Source organism: Gymnogyps californianus, chromosome 2 (genome assembly GCF_018139145.2).
Source record: "Gymnogyps californianus isolate 813 chromosome 2, ASM1813914v2, whole genome shotgun sequence".
In the NCBI taxonomy this organism is placed as follows: domain Eukaryota; kingdom Metazoa; phylum Chordata; class Aves; order Accipitriformes; family Cathartidae; genus Gymnogyps; species Gymnogyps californianus.
In genome coordinates, this window is record NC_059472.1 from 61,701,038 (window position 1) to 61,723,394 (window position 22,357).

General features: G+C 37.6%; 1 protein-coding gene across 1 annotated transcript in view; it reads right to left on the reverse strand.

Moving 5' to 3' along the window:
- Positions 1 to 2,384: 2,384 nt before the first annotated feature.
- Positions 2,385 to 22,357, reverse strand: part of RTTN (rotatin) — a 90,936-nt gene continuing 70,963 nt past the window's right edge. Inside the window, 9 exon segments of the mRNA XM_050892355.1 lie at positions 2,385 to 2,840; positions 5,550 to 5,619; positions 5,979 to 6,082; positions 7,366 to 7,633; positions 8,466 to 8,665; positions 10,449 to 10,575; positions 12,040 to 12,117; positions 15,799 to 15,893; positions 19,449 to 19,554. Of these exon segments, the coding sequence (XP_050748312.1) occupies positions 2,758 to 2,840; positions 5,550 to 5,619; positions 5,979 to 6,082; positions 7,366 to 7,633; positions 8,466 to 8,665; positions 10,449 to 10,575; positions 12,040 to 12,117; positions 15,799 to 15,893; positions 19,449 to 19,554 (1,131 nt within the window). The 3' untranslated portion in view covers positions 2,385 to 2,757.

Here is a 22,357-nt window from a genome sequence, read left to right on the forward strand (position 1 = left end):
ATGTACATACCTCTTTGAATTTAAAATAACTTCTTTCTTGATTAAAAACTTATCATAAAAGATAAAGCAACCAAGTAAGAGCATAATACATCTGCAATTGGTGCAAATGGTAATTGTGTTCTCCTGGATAAGGATTTTCAAGAGACTCCTAGCTTGCATGGCCGTGCCTTTTATTAGAGAAACTAGATGCTGAATATTACCTTTTAAATTCTGTAGTCTATTCAGGGAATCCATCTCTTTAATTGCACTTTCCTCTGTAGGATAAAAAATGATTTTAACAGCTCTTAAAATTTGAAGGTATTTTAGGATTTAATTTTCTTTGAAAACCCAAACATGATAAATACCACATCCTTGAAAATAGATGCATCTCCAAAATTCTGAAATTAAGTTTAACTGTGAATGAGGTCTCAATATTTTCATTTTCTTTCATGAAAGCTATTAAGACTAAAGGTTATTGTGAGGCTAATTGTGCCAGTCTAAGTGCCAGTGAACAGAAATTACAGGGTCATTTATGTTTTATAACCCACCTCTTTATTAATATGCAGGGAGACAGGATGCAGCCACTGTACGTCCTCAATTTTTGAGGGAAAAGGCGATGAAGAGAGTGCTGTCCTTTAAATAAATAAATATATTCCTCTTTCCTTAATCTTGAAGGAGGAAAGTTTTAAGTATTCTGTGAAGACTTTGTAGACAAAGTGAATATATTTGACGTACATGCCCTTAGAGGCTAAAAATTGTTTTGATTTTCCTGAGGAGCAACACCAAACACAAGTATTTACTTATGCCATCACTACAGTTGCTTCCCACAACTGTAAAGTGTTGCAAAATACTGAGAAAATAGCAGTTAGATCTATGCTCATTTTGGGATAAACACAGCACTTGCACTAAGGCTTACTGTAACAACAAGTGTATTAGCAATTTATCCAGATTTTTCAACATGAATAATTTCTTCATGAATTTGTACAGCTCAGTTAAATGGAAATGTTTAATAGCAAACAAGCATCCAGTTCTTCTATGTTCTTATTATATTGTACTTGCATCTAATGAAGTCATTCAACTATGCAGCCCTATTTTACCTCCCTAGATACATGTCTATTTCTACACTTTGAAAGAGCTCTCGCCATCCTTGCCGAGTGGTTACTTCCATTGGAATTAATTTGGCATTGAGTGCTCTCATTTTTTGTGTCTCTGAAAAAGAAAACAAACTGGCAAACAATCTGCATTTTGACTTACAACCTGATTTATGAGAGGAAATCATTGGGGTCGAGTATGCTGAAACATAAGTCTCCGAAGAGAATCAGCACTCACTAGTCTGAGGGGAAGAGCCCCCCCTCACCAAGCCCAGACAGCAAACGCTGACTTGCAGAGCTGTCTGCTGTCGAGTGTTCTCCTGCCCTGCAGCTTACAGTTCTGCAATACTATGGGATGAGCATGACAGCATTTAACAACCATTTTGCAAGTTACACTAATTATGCAATGTGTCAAGTGGAAAAGAATCAGGCTCTGGTGGTCTATCGTTGCTTTTCGTTTGGTAGAGGAGCGGGAGGTTAGCCAACAATTACATTTCTAGTAATGATTTAATCCAGCCACTATAACCATCATGCTTATGTCAGCTGAATAATATCAAGTCACACATGATTTATAAGCATCGCAAAACAAACAAACAAAATCCCCTCTGTCAGTGGAAAATACTTTCATCACCTAGTTAGGAAGAAAAGACTAATTACAGGTAGACAAGGCCTTGCTACAACTCTTTTAGAGATGTTACCCAAGTTTTGCTGCCTATTTGCTCACTTTTATCTGTCCCTGACATAAGCCAAAAACTTCATGTGTTGAGGGAAATCTAAACACCCTGCTAGATATTTCAGAAGCATGTTCAGCAAAACCATCGTGTGCTCAGGCATCAATGTATTTTTCTCTCAAACTCATTTAGCACAGAAAACTGAAAAACTTAGGACAATAGTTACATAGTAGTAGTTCAAAGAAAACACAGGCCTGGATAACAGACTGTTTTTTTCCTCAAGGAAAAGATTTGAAGTGTTTGTAAACTGGAAACCAACAGATTGTGTCTCAAATATTTTCTACGATGTAATGTAACTAAAACTGGTGCACATACCTCATGTCCTGAATAAACTGCTATGTTAACATAACTGTCACCTGTAATATCAGCAACTGAGAGCTCTTCTTCAACTGTTAGCATCTTAAAAAAATGCAGCAGTTTGAACTAAAAACTCCTTCAAAACTAACACACACACGTTGCTGTTCTATACCTAATAGGTACAACACACGACTGCCAACATTTTCAGTTCTTGAATCTAAGTACGCACTGTGCACATCTAGAACATTACAAATTACAACCCACTGACAACAAATGCTGATCTCAATTAAAAACCTCTTTATTAAGAGCAATCCAAAACAGCAATTCTAATACTTTACAGTAACAATTTCAATGCATAATTTAAGAAAATTACTGATTTTTCGCATTCTTTTCCTCTGTACATTCCTTCTTCTGTGTACTTACTTTACACAGTAGCATCATTATAATTTCCCATTGGGATTACAGTACAAATAGTTTGAACCACATTTAGTGCAATTTCTTTGGTTCAAAGTGATGAACTCCTTCAAAGGCTTCATAAATTTCTTCCATAGCATATATGCTGCTGCCACGGATCTATTAATCAGAAGTGTTTTCTCTAAATTTCAGGCTCCCATTGAATAAGCTGTCCAATTTCAACATGAGAAGTCATCTGATGATCATTAACAATCAAGAAGCTGCACTATATTCTCTAAGCATTTTAAATGGTAGGCATGTAGCTCATTTTCTTCTGGCTGTAGAGTAGCTAAAAGGAGGAAAAAAAACAAGATTTGAATTTCTAGCTGATTCTTAATACAAAATTACTTTTTCAAAGATTGCAACAAATGCCTTGCTAGATTCACGCTATTTTATGATCTTAACCCCTACATTATGAGTAGCAAATCAAGTACTAATACTTTATGTTGAAAAGTCTGGTTTTTTGTTTTGTTTTTTTTAAAAGGCTAGAATTTCGCAGCTTTCCAAGTCCCCACCTAGTTGTGACAAAAAAAAAAAAAAAGTGAAAACTGCTGTTCCGTTATGCTATGTTACAATGAGGTCACGCCTTGTTCTTCCCAAACTTCTCCGTGGATAGGAAAAAGTGGGAAATGTAAAATAACAATAGCCATGTTGAAAAATTCCCCCACTTGCACTCAGAAGAACAATCTACCATTTTAGCCCAGTTATGACTGTAGAGTGATCAAAGCTTTACTAGCGTAGGCTAGTTGAGAACCTTAATGCAGGAAAATATAGATGACAACTTCACATGACTGTAAACTGTAACAATTACAGTTGCATAAAATCTTTCATACTCAATATTTTGATATTTAAATGCTTATTGAACTAAAAATCAATATTTCAGTCTAGGACTTTATGTTCTAAAGCAATACATAAGTAAATGGGGATTAATGTTACAAGGTGCTAGTCTGTAAAAGCTGCATATTTCTACCTCGTTGATTCAACATAATATTTTGAAAAGTCTCTGATCAGTGGTAGTTACCCTATAAAGAACAATAAAATCTTATCTATTTATTAACACTCTATCAGTATGTGAAATGTTGCATTATGTTATGTTTAGTGACTGACTTACTAAAGGATAAGTTTGAAACAACAGTACATTGATAAAATCAATGGATTTGGGACAGTACAGGAAGAATTATCATGTGATGTTCTAGCAAAAAAACATCTCCTCCTTATTAGAATACTGACAAACAATGTTCAATGTAGGCAGAAATTTTGTGGTAATTCCGTTGTGCAAAGTACTATGGGAACCCGGTACTATAAGCTCCTGTGTTGGGTTTGTGTAGCGGGAGAGGGGCTACAGGGGTGGCTCCTGTGAGAAGCTCCTAGAAGCTTCCCTGGCTCCAAACTCTGGCCAAGGCTGAGCCTGTCAGCAACAGTGGTTGTGCCTCTGGGATAGCATAATTAAGAAGGGGAAAAAGACCACTAAAGAAAAAAGAGCTGCAGCGGAGAGAGGCGTGGGATGAGAGAGAAACAGCCATGCAGACACCGAGGTCAGTGACGAAGGAGAGGGAGGAGGCGCGCCAGAGCAGAGATTCCCCTGCAGCCCGTGGCGAGAGGGCAGGCTGTCCCCCTGCAGCCCATGGAGGGTAACGGTGGAGCAGAGATTCCCCTGCAGCCCGTGGAGGACCCCACGCCAGAGCAGGTGGCTGGGCCCGGAGAAGGCCGTGACTCCGTGGGAAAGCCCACGCTGGAGCAGTTCGTGGAGGACTGCAGCCTGTGGGAAGGACTTGAGTTGGAGAATTCATGGGGGCTGACCCCCATGGGAGGGACCCCACGCTGCAGCAGGGGAAGAGTGTGAGGAGTCCTCCCCCTGAGGAGGAAGGAGCAGCAGAAACAATCTGTGACGAACTGACCACAACCCCCATTCCCCATCCCCCTGCGCCACTGTGGGGGAGGAGGCAGAGGAATCAGGAGCAAAGCTGAGCCCGGGAAGAAGGGAGGGGTGGGGGGCAGGTGTGTTTTTAAGATATGGTTCTATTTCTCATTATCCTACTCTGATTTGGTTGTTAACAAATTAAACTGGTTTATTTTTCCCCAAAATAGAGTCTGTTTTGCCTGTGAGTGATCCCTCCCTGTCCTTGTCTCGACCCATGAGCTTTTTGTTGTATTTTCTCCTCCCCATCCCACCGAGGGGAGGAGTGAGCAAGCGGCTGCGTGGTGCTTTGTTGCCGGCTGGGCTTAAACCACTTAAACCACGACAACTCCCCAGCTGATAAACCTATTTGAGTACATCCATAGAGCAATTAAAATCAGTAGGAAAACTCATTGGCTTAAAATGAGACATTTGCATGTTTTTGCAAAGATCAGAGTCTTGATGTGACTAACAACCAATAAACCCATTATTAGCTACTGAAGCTCCAGCTACAGACCAGTGTTTGAACATCTTCCATGAATGAATACTCTTGAGCTGAAGATAGCAACCATCGTATAAAAGCTATTCAAATGATAGTTATGTTCAGTTACTTGAGTTAAAAACTCAAGCTTTCAGAAAGTCAGCTAACTCACGGTCCAGTATTTTAAGACTGGCACAATGATCTGTTCTGATCTCTCCTCTATGTGGCTGAACACAGTGAGGTTGAGTCCTGTTAAGCAAAGTCAATGCTAAATGAGCAATTTTTCTTATCACTAAGTTTAAGAATTAACACAGAAGTGTACTGTGCAAAGAGAGCATTTTGCTGCAAGCACGATCAGACCTATTCTTACAAACTAATCTTAGCAATTACCTGAAGTCTTAATAATTTGTTAACCAAGAGGCATTTTTCTATATCTGTATTTATAAGATGCCTAACCATAAACCATACTACTACTCATGACTTCAGAGACAAAAGTATCCTTTCAAAAACTTGCAGCACAACAAAAACTTATTGTGATGGTATAAATTGAAATGTGTTAATGATTTACTTGATGGAAAAATACAGAACTGGCATCCACTTGCACTGGAAGCAAGACTTACTTTTTTTCACTAAAGAATAAGCCTCATCTATTCTTCTCCTTATTGATGGATTCTTCAAAGTCACTTTTGCCTGTAGCACACACAAACACACAAAATACAATGACTTGACTTTCTTCCCCACATTCGCACACTTTTAACAGCAAAGTTTAGAAAATGACAATAATTCAGCAGAATGCGAGATGCAGGAATTTTAGAATTAGCATATGACTGTATCATCATACAGATTGCATTTATATAAGTGGTCACAAATCACAGAGGACAAGCTGCTTCCTTACTGTGTTGTTTAACCTCCTAGCCTGAGCAGCTATGTGATTAAAATAATAAAATGGAACTGCTAATGTAAACTGTATTTACTTAAAGGTTACTGTATTGTTTACAGCATAATAAAAGTAACATTACAATTTTTTCAAGTCTTTCTCAAATACTAACCTTCTGATAGTTGTGAAGCAGAGCCCAAAGAGAAGCTGCTCCTATTCTCTGAACAGCACAACTGTCACTTTCCAAACAGGCAGACAGTACTGCAATTGCTTTATCTAACGAGAAAAATAAAAAAAACCCTCTGCATCTAGAAAATATCATCAAAAGCACACAAATATATTTATATTTACACGTCTCAGTATTTTGATGCTTCGAGTACACTTATTTCTATGACAAGTATTGATATGGCAGAGGAACTACAGAAACTTTATTATCAGATTAATTAAATTTAACTATGCTCACAAAATCGGCAGACTACATTGAAAGAAGTGTTAAAAAGAATACAGCAAAACAAAAACAAGCAATGCTAAAAAATTAAGCCATCAGCAATAGTACATGCACGTTATGTACAGCCATCAGCTATGCATAGGGACTGAGTAAGCCATGAAACTGTTTTATAACTCCCAGTAGCCACAATTAGAGCCACATCAGGATGGAAATTAAGATGTTTCTATTTTCCTTAGTACTTATTATGTAGATGATTTGTAACCAATCAGGAATATTTGCCACCCCACTGTAGGTGCCTTAATTTCCTAGGCTTTCTCTGAAGCCAGACTCTTGAAGTTTGCTTGTTCACTTCATAATAAAAATTCACAGATTATGTAACTGAATAATGTATGCTTAATTAAGGCAGCAAATCAGCATCTTCGGAAAAAATGAAAAGCATAGACACTATGGAAAACCTGCTGAGAACTTATAACGAAGACAGGAGCATTCTCTCTGCAATTAAATGGGGGAAGAAACATGCCTTTTACAAACAACCGAGAAAAGAGTGCTGTGCATGTTGTTACATTAAATATATATGCCATGATCATAACTTTATCATTATCATAAATGTTTTCTGCACATGACAGAACACGAAATAGTTTGTCTCAACATTCATGACTTGCAGGAGCCAATAAGGTTTTGTCCAACTGAAAGATAGGAACTTCAGTTATTTCAAACTGACTGACACAAACAATCCTTCAACCACCCCACCCCATCCCCACCCACCCCTGAAAAACTAGCTGTTTGAGAAAACTGCAAAAATCCTTTCATTCATAATGTGTTACTATATTCAAATGATCAGTCTCACAATAATTTTTTTTTTCACAAAAACACCCTCTTGATTTTTTTTAAACTATTTATTTGCTTTTCCTTTTGCTATGTATTATTTTAATTGCTTTTCTGCCAAAATATATGTTCTATTACTTCTATGAAAAGAATTTTTATAAAAATGCTTTTCTAAATAACAATATTGAGTTCTTGGTCAGTAACCCAAATTACAATGAAAATATGGTATTCTGGAAGACACAATATTCTTACAGTAAAATAGCTTGTATACCCTTTAGATACTTACCATTAGCTAATATCTTTGGTTTATTAGTTGGACTAAAACATAGGTTATGTAGAATACGAAGTGCTAGATGTTGGCTGCTCTTGTGTTTGTATTTACACAGTTCCACGATCTGGTCTAAAAAGCCATTTATCTTCATGATCATCTGCTGTCCATCTTCTCCAAAAGATATGTTCAGTAGCAGCTTTAGCCAAAGAGTAGACACATTACCAGGATTTTTATGACTTCCTTTTGGTAATGAAAGAGACAAAAAGTTCTGCAGGAAGTTACTCTGTCAGAAGGAACAAAAAGGATATTAGAATTTATAGTATTCCATGGTTTGTTCACTGCTGTTTGAGCTTCCAATCTGCATACTTGACCAAAAACTAGTACTAATGTTTCATTTATGTATTTCAGGGAACCCATTATTAGTCAAGGATTTTTGAAAGAATTACAAAAGAAAGAATCCACATCATGGTTAAAAAGTTAATATGGTAAAATACATTTTCTTCTGTAATAATTTATGCAGTGTACATACATAAAAGTTGACCCAACACAATATATTTCTTTAAATAGACTAAGGATCATTCAATATACAAATTAAAAAGGGAAAAGACAGTACTTACATTTATACAATAAGAATAGATTTCTACCTAACAGCCAATTACTGACATGTAGGATATCTTCTTTAAAACTATAAATTTTTATAAAGATTATGTTTCACACAGTATACCTGATGATTTATACAATGTTTAATTTCTTGTTTACTCACATGCAGTTTGTTCTACTGTATGCTCACTTTCACAATCCACTAGTGATTGCTATCAATATATATGGGTATTAAAAAATTTTACATGCCACTGAAACTGAGAGGTTAAAAAAAATCTCTAGAAAAAATTGTGTAGTTCCATATGTTGTTTCTGTCCAGACTATGAATATGACCGAATTACATGCTGCACTTAGGGAACAGTAACACAACTGAGAAGACACAATGGTTTTGATTCCCGCAGAAGCATCTCTATGTGATCACAGGACACTCCATACTGAAATATGAGGGTTTATGAAAAAGGAAAAAGGAAAATGCATCCATCACATTGCTAAAATCAAGAATATTATTTACTTACCTTCTGAATAATGCCTTTACAGTCATGAGACAGAGCAAGGTTAGAAAGAAGACAAAAGACCACCTGCTGAATTGGGCTGTTATCATTTGACACTTGGGAAGCCAATTTCAAGATGTTATGCATTAATGAATTTCCAGCTGCACTTCGTGCAGATGGAAGTGATGATTGTCCACCACTGGCCCAACAAAGTGAAGCACAACCTTAAAGAAATGAAACGTTTATCATATGAGAAACGCACATATACATTAAAAAAGAAAAAATCTATAGAAAGAGCAGTCTAACAGCTCAAAGATTGACATGGGACTTTTGAAAGGATTGGGTTTTTTTTTTCTTTGAACCACAGTGAAGTCAATGGGACATGCTTTGAATAGAAACGTGCCTGAATGTGGCAGTTTACTGGAACAGGCGTCTACTGTTCTATTGTTCTAGAATCTAAGAGGCGATTCTGCTGTTGAAGAGAAGCGATTGCTCCGTCTCAGAAAGTCTCCCTAAGAACCAGAACATTGTATCTAAGGCATTATACAATTATTTGGCATCAGAATCTGAAGGGACTCTCTGAAACTGGTTCAGGAAAAGAGGTCTCTACATCTGAAAGGTTCAATTAAGTTTCTTAAAATATTTTTCTGAGAAATAAAAGCACTGTCTGCATCTGTCATCATCTTGTACCACAGTAGCGTGCAAGATCCTCTGCTACAGAGCTACAAGCTCAAATTAATACAGCGGCAGGGAACAACTAAGTTACTAAGATGATGTTTGTGCACAAATATGCATATATACCTTTTTATTTAGTGGCATTCGCCATCTGCAACAACTGTTAACTTCTTACATGGCAAAAGTAAATAAAAATGAGACAGTTTTTAACTGTTGCAAACATCTACATGCATTTCTTTGTCTCACTACACTAAGGGGAAGTGGTTAACCAGTTCAGAGTAGGTAAGTTTGGGTCACCTCATAAGCCAACTATTCTGAACAGAAAGGAAAAACATGATTAATCTAAAACCACTTGCCCTTATTAGCAAGGAAAATAAAAATGCAGCCTAGAGTCACTCAGAATTAAGAAACAAGACCGACCATCAGAACTTCAGCTTCATTTCCAGTACATCACAGGACATTACATTTTAATTTTAAATCCTGTGGTTGACTAATACATATTTGACCTTTCTTCAGTCCATATTAAAAAAATGTCTTTATGAAAAAACAAGCATCGCAAGCTCATTTAAGATCTGGAGATATTAACTTAAAAAGAGGGTAAAAAAGCTCAGAGGCTGTTCAGTTACTATATTTTAGCCATGCTAAGTCTTTTATGGTATCTTGACAGGGAGAAATCAACAGATACTTATATGTCTCTTCAAGCCACTAGCAAATCATTATCTCAGTCAATAACCAGGACATGGAATGAGACAAACTCATACTAGAAAAAAGAACAGGCTTCTAGTAGAGGGGATAATTACTCATCAACGGAAACAAAAGGTTTCCTCAAATGAAGAGAATCTTTATGAAAAATATACAAATACAAGCTACTGAGCCCCATGCAAAAATAAATGGAAGAAATGTAATATAGAATTAAATTAGATTAATGAATATTTCAAGACCAGAATGTTCTCAATAAGGGCTGAAGTACAATCTGTATCAAGTACTGATACACGGTTCTCTGTGCGAGAATTCCTAGAGTAGCATTTCTACAGTATACTATTCAGTTTGGCAGGACTTTCAGTGTAACCTTCAAACATAATGGTTTGAATTAAATGCTATTTAATCCTTTAATACAATTGCACTTGCTAAACCCAACAGACTGAAACAGGATCTGAACAAAAGTCTTGAATGTATTAAAATCAAAACTCTTGATAGATTTTGATGGACCAGTGCTTTTATACTTTCCTCTTATGGTAGTAATAAACATTCTTTTCCCTTTATTATGCGTTTCTGTCTTAATTATTCTGGTTAAATATTTTGATGTATTACATCATAGAGTGACTCTCATACCTGCAGGATAGTTTGCAGTGTAGACACAAAGCAAATGAAGAGCTATTTGCATTGAGTCGTCGTCTATTAAAAACCACGGCCATAGTGAATGCAGAACAGGAACAAGATGAGCTTTGAGTGCTGCCATCTAAAAGAATATGAGGAAGAATTTAAACTACTATACGACTAAATACTTTGAAAATGAAGTATAAATAGAGTGAGAAAAGCACATTTTTATCTTATTGGGTCTCATTAGTTTGCTTTAAAAGATTGTACAGAGAACCAACACCCTCATTTCAACAGGAATGAAATTAACTCTATCCCAGTCAAAACCAGCACACATTTCAATTACTGAGAGACATGCAAACAAAAGTAAAGATTTATTCATTCCAACTGTGACTGTTCAAGAGCTCTCTATTCTAAAGTTTTATTCTACTCCAACTAAACTAATTATTGGAACGCAAAAAGCATGGAAATAGAAGAGTGCAGTTCTACAGAGCAAATGATAGAAAACTTCAGTTATCAATGGCAACCTTCTCCTCTCCTCCAAGCAACTGTCTCTGCAGACCCCTGATCAAAACAAGAAAAATATTCCACAATAATCTTATCTGATATTATGGCACAACTAAGTTATGGGGACCTTAGGGATAACCAGATGGCTCATTCAGGCCCATAATTTACATGGTGTTCTGTATACAAAAGGGATGCCAACACACGCCCTTAATAGCAGTACTTCTGGAAGGTCTGGAAATCTTGTGGTTCCACCAATGCATTTGCTAAAAGTAGCACAAGTTGTATCACAATGCCAAGACAAATTAAACTGTGAAAGACAAAATGGAAATAAATGCGTGAAAGGTATCAGCAACAAGAAAGAGGAAGAGTAGTGATCAGAAAGAAAGAATACAGGAAAGAATGAAAAAAAGTAATGTAGTATTTTCCCCATGGAAAAAACAGGCAGGCAGAAGAACTGAAGTAGAAAAGAAATTGAAAAGCACAGAGAAAAAGACAAAGAATGTGAATGAAAAGAAGGAATTCAAAACAAGATTCTCAGCAAGGAAAATGATGAAAAGAAGAAAATTAAGATGAAAATAAAATTGTGCCTTGTAGGATTAGTGTAATTTAACTCAGACAAAATAAAGGAAATGGCAAATTATTATTTAGGGTTTGTTCTCTGGGGTTTTTTTTTTGTCTTTCAGAAAGAGAAAGGAAAAAAGGAGAGAGGAATAAGGAGAGGAAACCACTTTCCAAAATGTGAAGTGTACCTCTTATGCACCTTTCTTGTGGCCCCACACTTTTCTCCACATCCATTTTTCATATTATATGCTTTGAAAATTGGAATTATTGATTTAAGCAAAGCAGAAGTGGGTACAAAGGATGATAGCCATCTGAAACCTTTGGCAGATGATGTTTCAATATGAACATTGAGTTCCTAATGCATGTATGAAATATTCTTAGGAGATGGGAATAATAATGAAATTTGAATTATTTCTTGCCACTAGTATCAAGCTTAAATTTAGCCAGCTTGAAAATAATTTCAAAGTAGAAAAAAAAAATTATGATCTTCATTCACTAACTGAATGTGCTCATGTTATTTCAGTATAAGAATACTTACTTTGCATTCTTCATTTTGAAAGAGGCAGTTTCTGAGGAGCTGCATAGAATACCTTAACTGCTTGATAAGGTTATCCTCCTATCCAGAGAAAAAAAATATTTGAAGATCATCAACGTAAGACCAGAATGAATTTTGTACAAGGAGGAAAGAGATTTCAAAGGAGAGGGGTAAATCTAAGGCATCAACATTTGGGTCACATAGCTTCAGCAGAGTTTCCTTCTGATCTCAGGTAGGATTCATCTCAGCTAGCTTTAAACATGTATACTACAGACATTTATAACAAGTTACTTGGAGTCATCCTCATCTCTCTTCATAACCCACAGATACTATTTCTAGGGGCACTGATATGGCCAAATGCAGAGATCTGTAATGTAGAGCTCCATTTCTCTTACAACTAATGAAGAATGAGTGGGAACACTTTCTGGGTATTTGTTCCATCCTAAAGCAGACATCTAAAACAAGTCAAATGAATCACTCCCTAGAAGCACCTATTTTTCTTCCTTGGATAAAAAGAAGGATAAAGTAGCTCTATCTCGCAGATCTCTACATTTGGTCAGACCAATCCATCCTTGTATTCCCAATGTCTTAGTTCCCTACCCTTAATAACGGAAATAGTTTCCAACCTGGTAAGAATATTATAAAGATAAATACAAACCTTTGGACAGTGAGGTACTATACTGAGATTCAAGTATACAAGTTAAAAAAAAAAAAATCGGTCTTCGTGATAGTGCTGTGACACTAAAAGGTTAATGATGGCTGACGTAACTTCTATAAAGTTGACATACTAAACCACTTCTGAAAGATGATCAAATTCCAGTAAGCTTGTTCACCACAGGAGACTGTTTCTGTTTTATCAAGCATAAATGAACAAAAATGTAGAATAGGATTCATGCTTAATCTCAGACAAGGTGAAGCAACAATGCTCGCTTATAAATCATATCATGTACAGTTGCTGACATTTAGAGACGAAGTAGAAGTCTATCTCAAGTTAATGAAAGTCAGATGTAGTAGATTAAAAAGAAACATACAAAGCATCATTACAAATGCGTTTTATGACTGTTGTCTCATTTTTAGCTAAATAAAATGCTAATTCTAAGATTCTTCAAGAACTTCCATATGTATTAATTTAGTTCATAAATACAAATAGCACTAAATCCTATAAAATGCCACAAGTTACAATTTCTACTTAATGTGTAAACCTCTAGGAGGTTGAAAAAGTTATAGATTATGTTGATGGCACTGTTTGTATTTATTTATTTTAGGATATCTTCTTTGTTACTCAGATCCTATTTTGAAGGATTTTTTTGAAACCTTGGCTATTTGTAAATACTTTTCATGCCCTTGGTTAGTATCACAGTAATTATTGTGAAAGAAAAGGAATATCAGGTAAAATACTTCAGTTGCCCTGAGTATGAAGCTAGGTCAAATACATTTTTCCCAACAGTTAAAAGAAAAGAAAGAATCATAGAATCATTTAGGTTGGAAAAGACCTTTAAGATCATCGAGTCCAACTGTTAACCCTAGCACTGCCAAGTCCACCACTAAACCATGTCCCTAAGCAAAAGAAAAGAAGCTCTGATAACTTCACTTTGAGAGCTGTGCCTTGAAGTGGGCTGAGGGGCAGTTTTGTGAATGATCAGTTAAATCTGACTATGAAACCAATGTCTCAGTTTCCCTCACGTAAACTAGACTGCTTGTTGTTATACACCACATATGATGAACAGCACACTTACATATGATGCAGCAACTTACAGTCCCAGCTCAGCCGGGAAATCTGTCACAGTCTTTTGCAAATCTCTTTCAAAGAATTCTTAAACAACATAAACTATCTTTCTGACCCTTCTCAGAGGCTCCTTTCCTTCAATTTCTTTCAAGTTTTAAATTCCTTCTACATTTAGCAGAGGAGCAAGTGTCCCCAGCTTCCCCCTTCTCAACCCAAGAAATATAAAGAACCAGCTGACTTCAACCTTACTGGACATATCCAGGGCAGGACACCTTTCAGCCTCCACCCCTTGAAGAAGGGATAAGTGTGCTTAGGAGATCAAGAAAAAAAAAAATTGTAGCCTTCAAATGTCAAGGTCAAACTCAAAATCTTTTAAGAGCTCATTGTTATAAAATACAGTTCCACACTCTCACAAATCAAGGCTAATGTCTGCTTATGCCAACGCCTTAGAGAAAAATACTATTGAGCTCAAACAATGCAGAAATATCCTGCAGGAAGATGTTTTCTGCAATTTCTGCTTTATGTGGGAGTGGACAAGATATCAAACTTGACAGCAGAGGTTATTGTCTGTATTTTAATAATTCTCTTAGATGAAAGTGGTAGAAAACAAGTAGATTGCAACAAAAATCTTATGAAACTGTTGTATGATGGTAAGAAATAATCTATGTCTAGATGTGGTAAAGAAGAGCTGGGTGATGTGAGAGTCTTGAACAAATGGAAGGGAGGTTAAAAAAAGGCTAAACAGAGAAATTGTGAATGGAGAGAAGAAACTGGGAGTACAGGCAGTGGAAAGACTGCAAGTATGAGGTAAAAAAAAGAAAGACCTCTGACAAGAAGTTAAAGCCAGGGACAATTGTGTCTGATGGCAAGAGACCAAGACATCCAGACCAAGTATGCAGGAGGACAGAAAAAGAATTAGAATTGGCAGCCAGATAATATGAGAAGGTAGAGAATAATAAACTATGACTTACATGCGCAAGCAGACTGGAACTGGTTTTGGGGTGGGAGGGAGATTGACTGGTACAGGAAGAGACAAAAAACGGCTAGCACTAGTTGAAAGACACTGATAGAAAACCTGAGAAACAGAAAAATCATTATTGTGGAAACAAGATGGGAAAAATCAGCTGGATTGGATAGGACCATGAAGTCAATGCTGAAAGTCCAACTATGTTTGAAAATAATACAGTACTCTTAGATATGTTGTAGGCTAAATAAATACCATAACTTGCGAGCACTGACAGGTGACTAATGGATGAACGTGTATGTGTGTGAATGTCTGAAACTGAACTTTTGAACTCTCAATCAGAAGCCTACTAGTTGCTGGCTTCAACCAGAATGGGCTAGTTGCTAATTCTGATAACCTGAACTAAAAGTGGGAAGTCCTGAATCCTCCAATTAATGAAAAGACATGAGATAGAACCAGTAATTCAGAGGCTGATCATGTGTTGTACTTCGCACATAGATTATTTAGATTAGGTAAACAGGAACAGAGTTCTGGAAAGAAAAGCTGGTGGTGAAAAGAAGTCCTGAAAAGAAACGGTCTCTGAAAGAAAGAAGTGGGCCCACAAAGAAGAATGTGAAGATCCTGGCTGGAGGAACAATCCTGCAAGTGGGAGATGATCCTGGAGACCAGAGAGATGCATGGAGACAAACACCAGCACATGCCCAGGGGCTTTGGCCAGTAATACCCAAGACTGGTAACTAAGCAGCTGCAAAGCACAAACTGATGTGATTTTCTGCCTGACTTTCCTGAACCAGCAGTCATCTCCATGTTGGAAAGGGAAGTTGAGACCTAGTGAACGTAACTCTGGGTGAGAGAGTGAGTGTGTGAGATAATCAAGTTGGTAAAAGATCTAAAATCATTGAATCTTAAAAAAGCCCCAGTATCCAGATGCACTACAAGTTGTCATTTACTCTGTCTCACCCGTGACAGATATCAACAGTATCTGCCGCAAAAAAAAAAAAAAACAAAAACAACAAACAAAAAAAGAGCTGGAAGTGCTTTATCAAATCAGTCTTTTGGTTTTTATAGTTACCTTTTTTTTCTGTGCTTTCCCAGGCTTTAGGGAATCCAAATTCAGCTGTGCATGAATATGTTTCATGTTTTCTATACAGCTGTCTATCAGGTCAACTGGAAGACAAAAAAATATTAACATTTAGAAGTTCACTCACAAACAAAAATATTTTATGAAACATAAAATATCTTTCTTGCAATGATATTGATTACTGTTATGCTCCTGAACTGAGATTTAAGGATTCAGATGTCCAAATTCTGTGAGTTCATTATATTGTTATCTTCTTGATATCAGGAAGTAACTAACAGTCTCTGAGATGGAGCGCATCTAGTTGAATGATCTCAAGAAGCAAGAATACATTTGAGTCCTCTTGCAACAGAGTCCTGTGACAGGAATGTCCAAAGGAAGGACTGATAAGATGGAAAGGGGAAGATGATTTGGGAGGAAGAGGATAGCAACTCAAACTCTTCAGGATATCTTCAATGACGCTGCCTAGAAGACTGAAGCTCCAAGAGGTTAGGGCATGCATTCATCTTACCCAACTCTTCCCTAACAGCAGCAGATTTGCTGCATCTGAGATGAGACAAAGGAAAGCGAATGTTCAGGCGACTCAAAGTGCAAAGCGTTGAGTTAGGCTCTTTTCTTGGGATCTAGTCTTTAATTTATTATAAGATCATGGAATGACTACATCAGCGGACAAGGGAAGAGCTACTGATGTCATCTATCTGGACTTCTGTAAGGCCTTTGACATGGTCCCCCACAACATCCTTCTCTCTAAATTGGACAGATATGGATTTGATGGATGGACTGTTGGTGGATGAGGAATTGCTTGGATGGTCGCATCCAGAGGGTAGTGGTCAACAGCTCAATGTCCAGATGGAGATCAGTGACAAGTGGTGTCCCTCAGGGGTCCGTATTGGGACCAGTACGGCTTAATATCTTCATTAATGACATAGACAGTGGGATCAAGTGCACCCTCAGCAAGTTTGCAGATGACACCAAGCTGAGTGGTGCCGTTGACACGCCTGATGGACAGAATGCCATCCAGAGGGACCTGGACAAGCTCAAGAAGTGGGCTCATGTGAACCTCATGAGGTTCAACATGGCCAAGTGCAAGGTCCTGCACATGGGTCTGGGCAATCCCCAGTATCAATACAGGCTGGGGGATGAAGGGATTGAGAGCAGCCCTGCTGAGAAGGACTTGGGGGTACTGGTGGATGAAAGGCTGGACATGACCCAGCAACATGCGCTCGCAGTCCAGAAGGCCAACCATATCCTGGGCTGCATCAAAAGAAGCATGGCCAGCAGGTCGAGGGAGGTGATTCTCCCCCTCTACTCCGCTCTGGTGAGACCCCATCTGGAATACTGCGTCCAGCTCTGGAGCCCTAAGCACAGGAAAGACATGGACCTGTTGGAGTGGGTCCAGAGGAGGGCCACAAAAATGATCAGAGGGATGGAACACTTCTCCTATGAAGACAGGCTGAGAGAGTTGGGGTTGTTCAGCCTGGAGAAGAGAGGCTCTGGGGAGACCTGATTGCGGCCTTTCAATACTTAATGGGGGCTTATAAGAAAGGTGGGGGCAGACTTTTTAGCAGTGCCTGTTGCGATAGGACAAGGGGTAATGGTTTTAAACTAAAAGAGGGTAGATTCAGACTAGATATAAGGAAGAAATTTTTTACAATGAGGGTGGTGAAACACTGGAACAGGTTGCCCTGCAGATGCCCCACCCCTGGAAAAATTCAAGGTCAGGTTGGACAGGGCTCTGAGCAACCTGATCTAGTCCCTGCTCATTGCAGGGTGGGTTGGCCTAGATGACCTCTAACGGTCCCTTCCAACCCAAACCATTCTATGATTCTATGATCATAGGCTCAAGAGATAATTCAAGTTGGAAGAGATGGCCTCCAGAGGTCATATAGTCCAACCTTCTGCTCAAAGCAGAGTCAGCTATAAGATCAGGCAAGGTTTACCTGCGGCCTTATCCAGTTGGGTCTTGAAAATGTCCAAAGACAAAGACTGTACAGTATGTCTAGCCACTGCTTGACTGCCTTCAAAGGGGAAATGTTTCTTTGCAGCCAGTCTGACTCTCACGTTTCAATTTATGCCCATTCTCTCTCATCCTCCTACACCATTCACTGCTGTGAAAAACCTGGCTCTGTCTTCTTCAAAATCTCATAGGTATGAGAAGTCTGCTATTAGATCTTCCCGAAACCTTCCTTTCTCCAGGTTGAACACAGCCAGTTCCCTCAGCTTCTCCTCTAAGGACAGGTGGACACAACCACCTTGGTGGCCTCTGCTGAACCCGCTCCAGTTTGTTGATGTCTTTCTTGCAGTGGGCCAAAACTGGATGCATGATTCTACATTTGGTCTAACAAGTACTAAGTAGAGGAAAGATAATCCTTTCCCCTTGATCTACTGGCTGTGTTCCTGTTAATACAGCCCATGATGCTGTTAGTCTTCTCACATTCAGCTTGCTACCTATCAAGACCTCAAGGTCCTTTTCAGCTCCCCAGTCAGCCTGTACTGCTGTAAGGGGTTGTTCCTTTTCCGTTGCAGGACTTTGCATTTGTATCTTAAAAAGTAGTCCTTAAGAGCTGAACAGGTGATGTTAGAGCTACAGATATCTTCAGGACATTGGTTTGAACCCCAGAACTCCTCTTCCTCTTCTCTAAGATTTGTGTTGCATCACAGCAAAGATGACTTGAAGGCTGCTCTAGCACAGAACATGATGCACTTCATGCACTGGTAGTGCCTTCACAGGAAGTCAGGTCTTAGATGATCTAGTGGGTCATCAACAGAAGAACTCTGATTGAAGCAAGGGCTGAGTAGACCACCAATACACTGGGAAATAGCAGAAAGTAGGTATATAGCATAGGATTTGAAGTTCAGAGTTTTCTGCTGCTATTGGGATGAGACATTAGTCAGATATGTCTAGGCTATTATTTCAGTGTAGTGTAGGTTTAAAGGACCGAACAAACCAACAGAGAGATCCAAATAATGAGAAAGCACCCAAGACAAAGTGCACTTGGGCTGATCACCAGGTATTAAATGCATGATACATGAGAAATGCAAATTAACCAGTCTCCCCTGTGTTCTAGTGGGCACAAAAAGCCTTTGATTAGAGGTTTTTTACTGTTGTTTTACTACTGTAAAGTAAAAACCTTAGGCATGAAAGATGTTGCATTGCAAGGGGAGAAGGTCCAGCTTAAACTGTAAAATGGGAAGAAGGAAAAAAAGAGGCAGGGAAGAACAAAGCTGAGAAAAAGAAGTCTCTCTTGTCTAGATACAGCCAGAACTGAGAACACAGAGCATACTTTCACCTACAAACCTGTATTGGCATAGCGTGAAAAAAGACATGGAAGATACTGCCAGTGCAAAATCCCCAGTTTTGAACGGACGAATGTGCCACCAGCAGTAAAAGGTCATAGGTCTCTTCTCACTCTAACAAAGAGCTGTAATTTCACAACAAAGTTTTAGACTGCCTACAACATAGTATTTTATCTGTAGCTGAAAACTTTAATTATTAATAAGCTTCCTCTGTAAAAATCTGCAAAAAAATGCCACTGAAAACTAGGTCTTTTGTTTTTACAAAAATCATTATGATTTAAAAAAAAGTAAAACACCTGCAAGCATTTGATTCATAAATCACTTAAGATACATTTTGAAATGCTCACCTTCCAAAGCACACTTCTGGGCATTTTTACTGACAGCTAACAGAGACAGCAGTGCATTTGTAGCAACTTCTTTCAGCACGTCCTTTGAAGATTTTCTTTCGCAGACCTACAAATAATGCAATTTCATTACCAAAATGAAAAAGTGACCATATTAAACTTAGTATGCATATCTATAAATATGTTGTCATAGTCTATATTTTCATTTGGATGATTCATCACTATATTCCTATCTAGAGTTCTCCCTCCCTATATTCATGTTTATAGTCTGTCTGCATTGCAGTGTTTCATTATTTTTTCTAATTAAAATGTTAAAAAGAAAAAAAAATTTTTTTTTTTTTCTCCTAAGCCCACTCCTCTTACTCTTTTCTTAAGATTCTACCTTCCTAAAGCGTAGATTCCCAGCATTGGCATTCCAGATCTTTCCTAATATTCAGGCTTGCTATCACAGACAATTCCCTGACATGCCTTTAGTGCAATCTCACTTTCCTTTAACCCAATGATGAAGAGACCCTAAATATCAGTGAAATTCTTTAGAATAAAAATATCATTGACACACAGATAATTTTTTTTAGATACTCTTCCAACCAGAGAAAAATGGTAGTTTGTCTTACTTTTGTGAGGCCTTTGTGAGCATCAATGTATTTCTAGTAACATAAATATAATCTCTGTGCTTTCACAGGAATATGTATTTAGTCATATAACAAGATAGTTGTCTGTGCTTTATATATTATCCACTAGAGAACTTTGTCCATCTAGCAATTTTCCCTAAAATATCATTCCAATACTGACATCCAATATAAGTGAAAATGGTACGCATTGTAATCAGAAGAATGTAGTAAAGTAAGAACTGTTGCTGGATCATAGTAGAAAGAGAAACATATTTTAAAGTTAGCCAAAAATACATCATCTTAAGAAAAACTTAATACTTCAGACAGAAATCTCATGAGTACCTAGCCATAGGACCTCATAGATTTTATACCTCTACATTCATCACCTATATCACCTTTTATTGGCTTTAGTCCTCTAGCTAGTAATTGCCTAACAAATTTTTCAAATTCTAATATGCAATAAAATATCCATGTATGCTCTAGGGTTATCATTTATTGAAGTGTTCAGTGTAACCAGGACTGAAAAGGTCAAGGGATGAAGACTAGTGAGTTAATAACTTGAAAACCAAACCTCATTGATAAGAACAACCAACACCAAATTAAAGCACCAAAGCATGGACTGGGTTCTGCATTTATAGCTAACAAAAAAAAAAAATTCACATTTAGACTACAACTGGTTTTATTAGATGCCAAGTGAAATCTCAAAGCTATCAGCAACACAAGAATGTTCTAAGTAAATTAACTATATTTCTGTACTGACAGGTGGTGGTTTCTTTTCAAATTAAAGAATTTAGATGCTTGAGTAGTTAAAAATATAACAAGCTTACAGTTTAAACTTGATGCTAATTTACACAAGTCGGGAAAAAACAAAATGTTGAGTTCCTTCAATCCTGCATAACCTAAAATGTAGATTTTGTGATTTATCCTCTCAAAGGCTCTATTAAGTTGCTAGCTGTTTTTATTTTTTCTTAGTACTTAGGAACATTTTAGTAATAAAAAACATATTTCCCTGTCAATCTCTTGGGTATTTTCCTTTAAGTATTATGTGGCTGATTAGAACTGATTAAATAATTAAGGTGAGTTGTCCTATATTTGTATCTTTTTTAAAAGTTTTAATTTCATCTTACTATTTTCTAAATTTTAACTGAAAAACTAGCAAAATTCCATTCTTTCTTGAAGTATGCTCCTCTATGCATTTTTTCCTTACTTTGCAATCAAGAATTGCAGTTTATAATAAAAAAGAAAATTTATGTCAATCATAGGGAACACTTAAATAATTAATTGATGGTTAACTACTAGTTGAATGGAAAAAAATAACTCTGTGTAAATTCATAATGCCTTCTGCCAGCAGATTCTATAGTTTTAAACTACTAGTATTAAAGTATTAAAATGAGAATGGACACTTTAAATTCTTTTTTGAAATTATGATGTATAACAAATTTAAGATGTCCCATTGTCATGGTTTAACCCCAGCTGGCAACTAAGCACCACACAGCCGCTCGCTCACTCCCCCCGCATCACGATGGGGGAGAGAATCAGAAGGGTAAAAGTGAGAAAACTCATGGGCTGAGATAAAGACAGTTTAATAAGTAAAGCAAAAGCCGTGCAAGCAACGCAAAGCAAAACGAGGAATTCGTTCACCACTTCCCATCGGCAGGCAGGTGTTCAGCCATCTCCAGGAAAGCAGGGCTCCTTCACACGTAACCGTTACTTGGGAAGACAAATGCCATCACTCTGAATGTGCCCCCTTCCTTCTTCTTCCCCCAGCTTTATATGCTGACCATGACGTCATGGTATGGAATATCCCTTTGGTCAGTTGGGGTCAGCTGTCCCAGCTGTGTCCCCTCCCAACTTCTTGTGCACCCCCAGCCTACTCACTGGTGGGGCGGTGTGAGCAGTAGAAAAGGCCTTGACTCTGTGTAAGCACTGCTCAGCAGTAACTAAAACATCCCTGTATTACCAACACTGTTTCCAGCACAAATCCAAAACATAGCCCCATACTAGCTACTATGAAGAAAATTAACTCTGTCCCAGCCAAAACCAGCACACCCACAAATCCACAGCAGATCTAGCTATGTTAGTCTGCACCTACTCTAAGTTAGCTGAAGGGGAGATCACAGCCTTTCTAAAACATTGTAAATTTTATATCTAGAAAAAAAGGTACTTTTACTTCTGATCTTGAAAACATGTATACAAGGGTTAAAGTTTATGTACACAAAAGCACCAAAACCTTTCAAAGTCAGCATGTGTGTTTACTAAATTGGTTGTATGCAATAATGCATACTAATTTACGACTTGGTC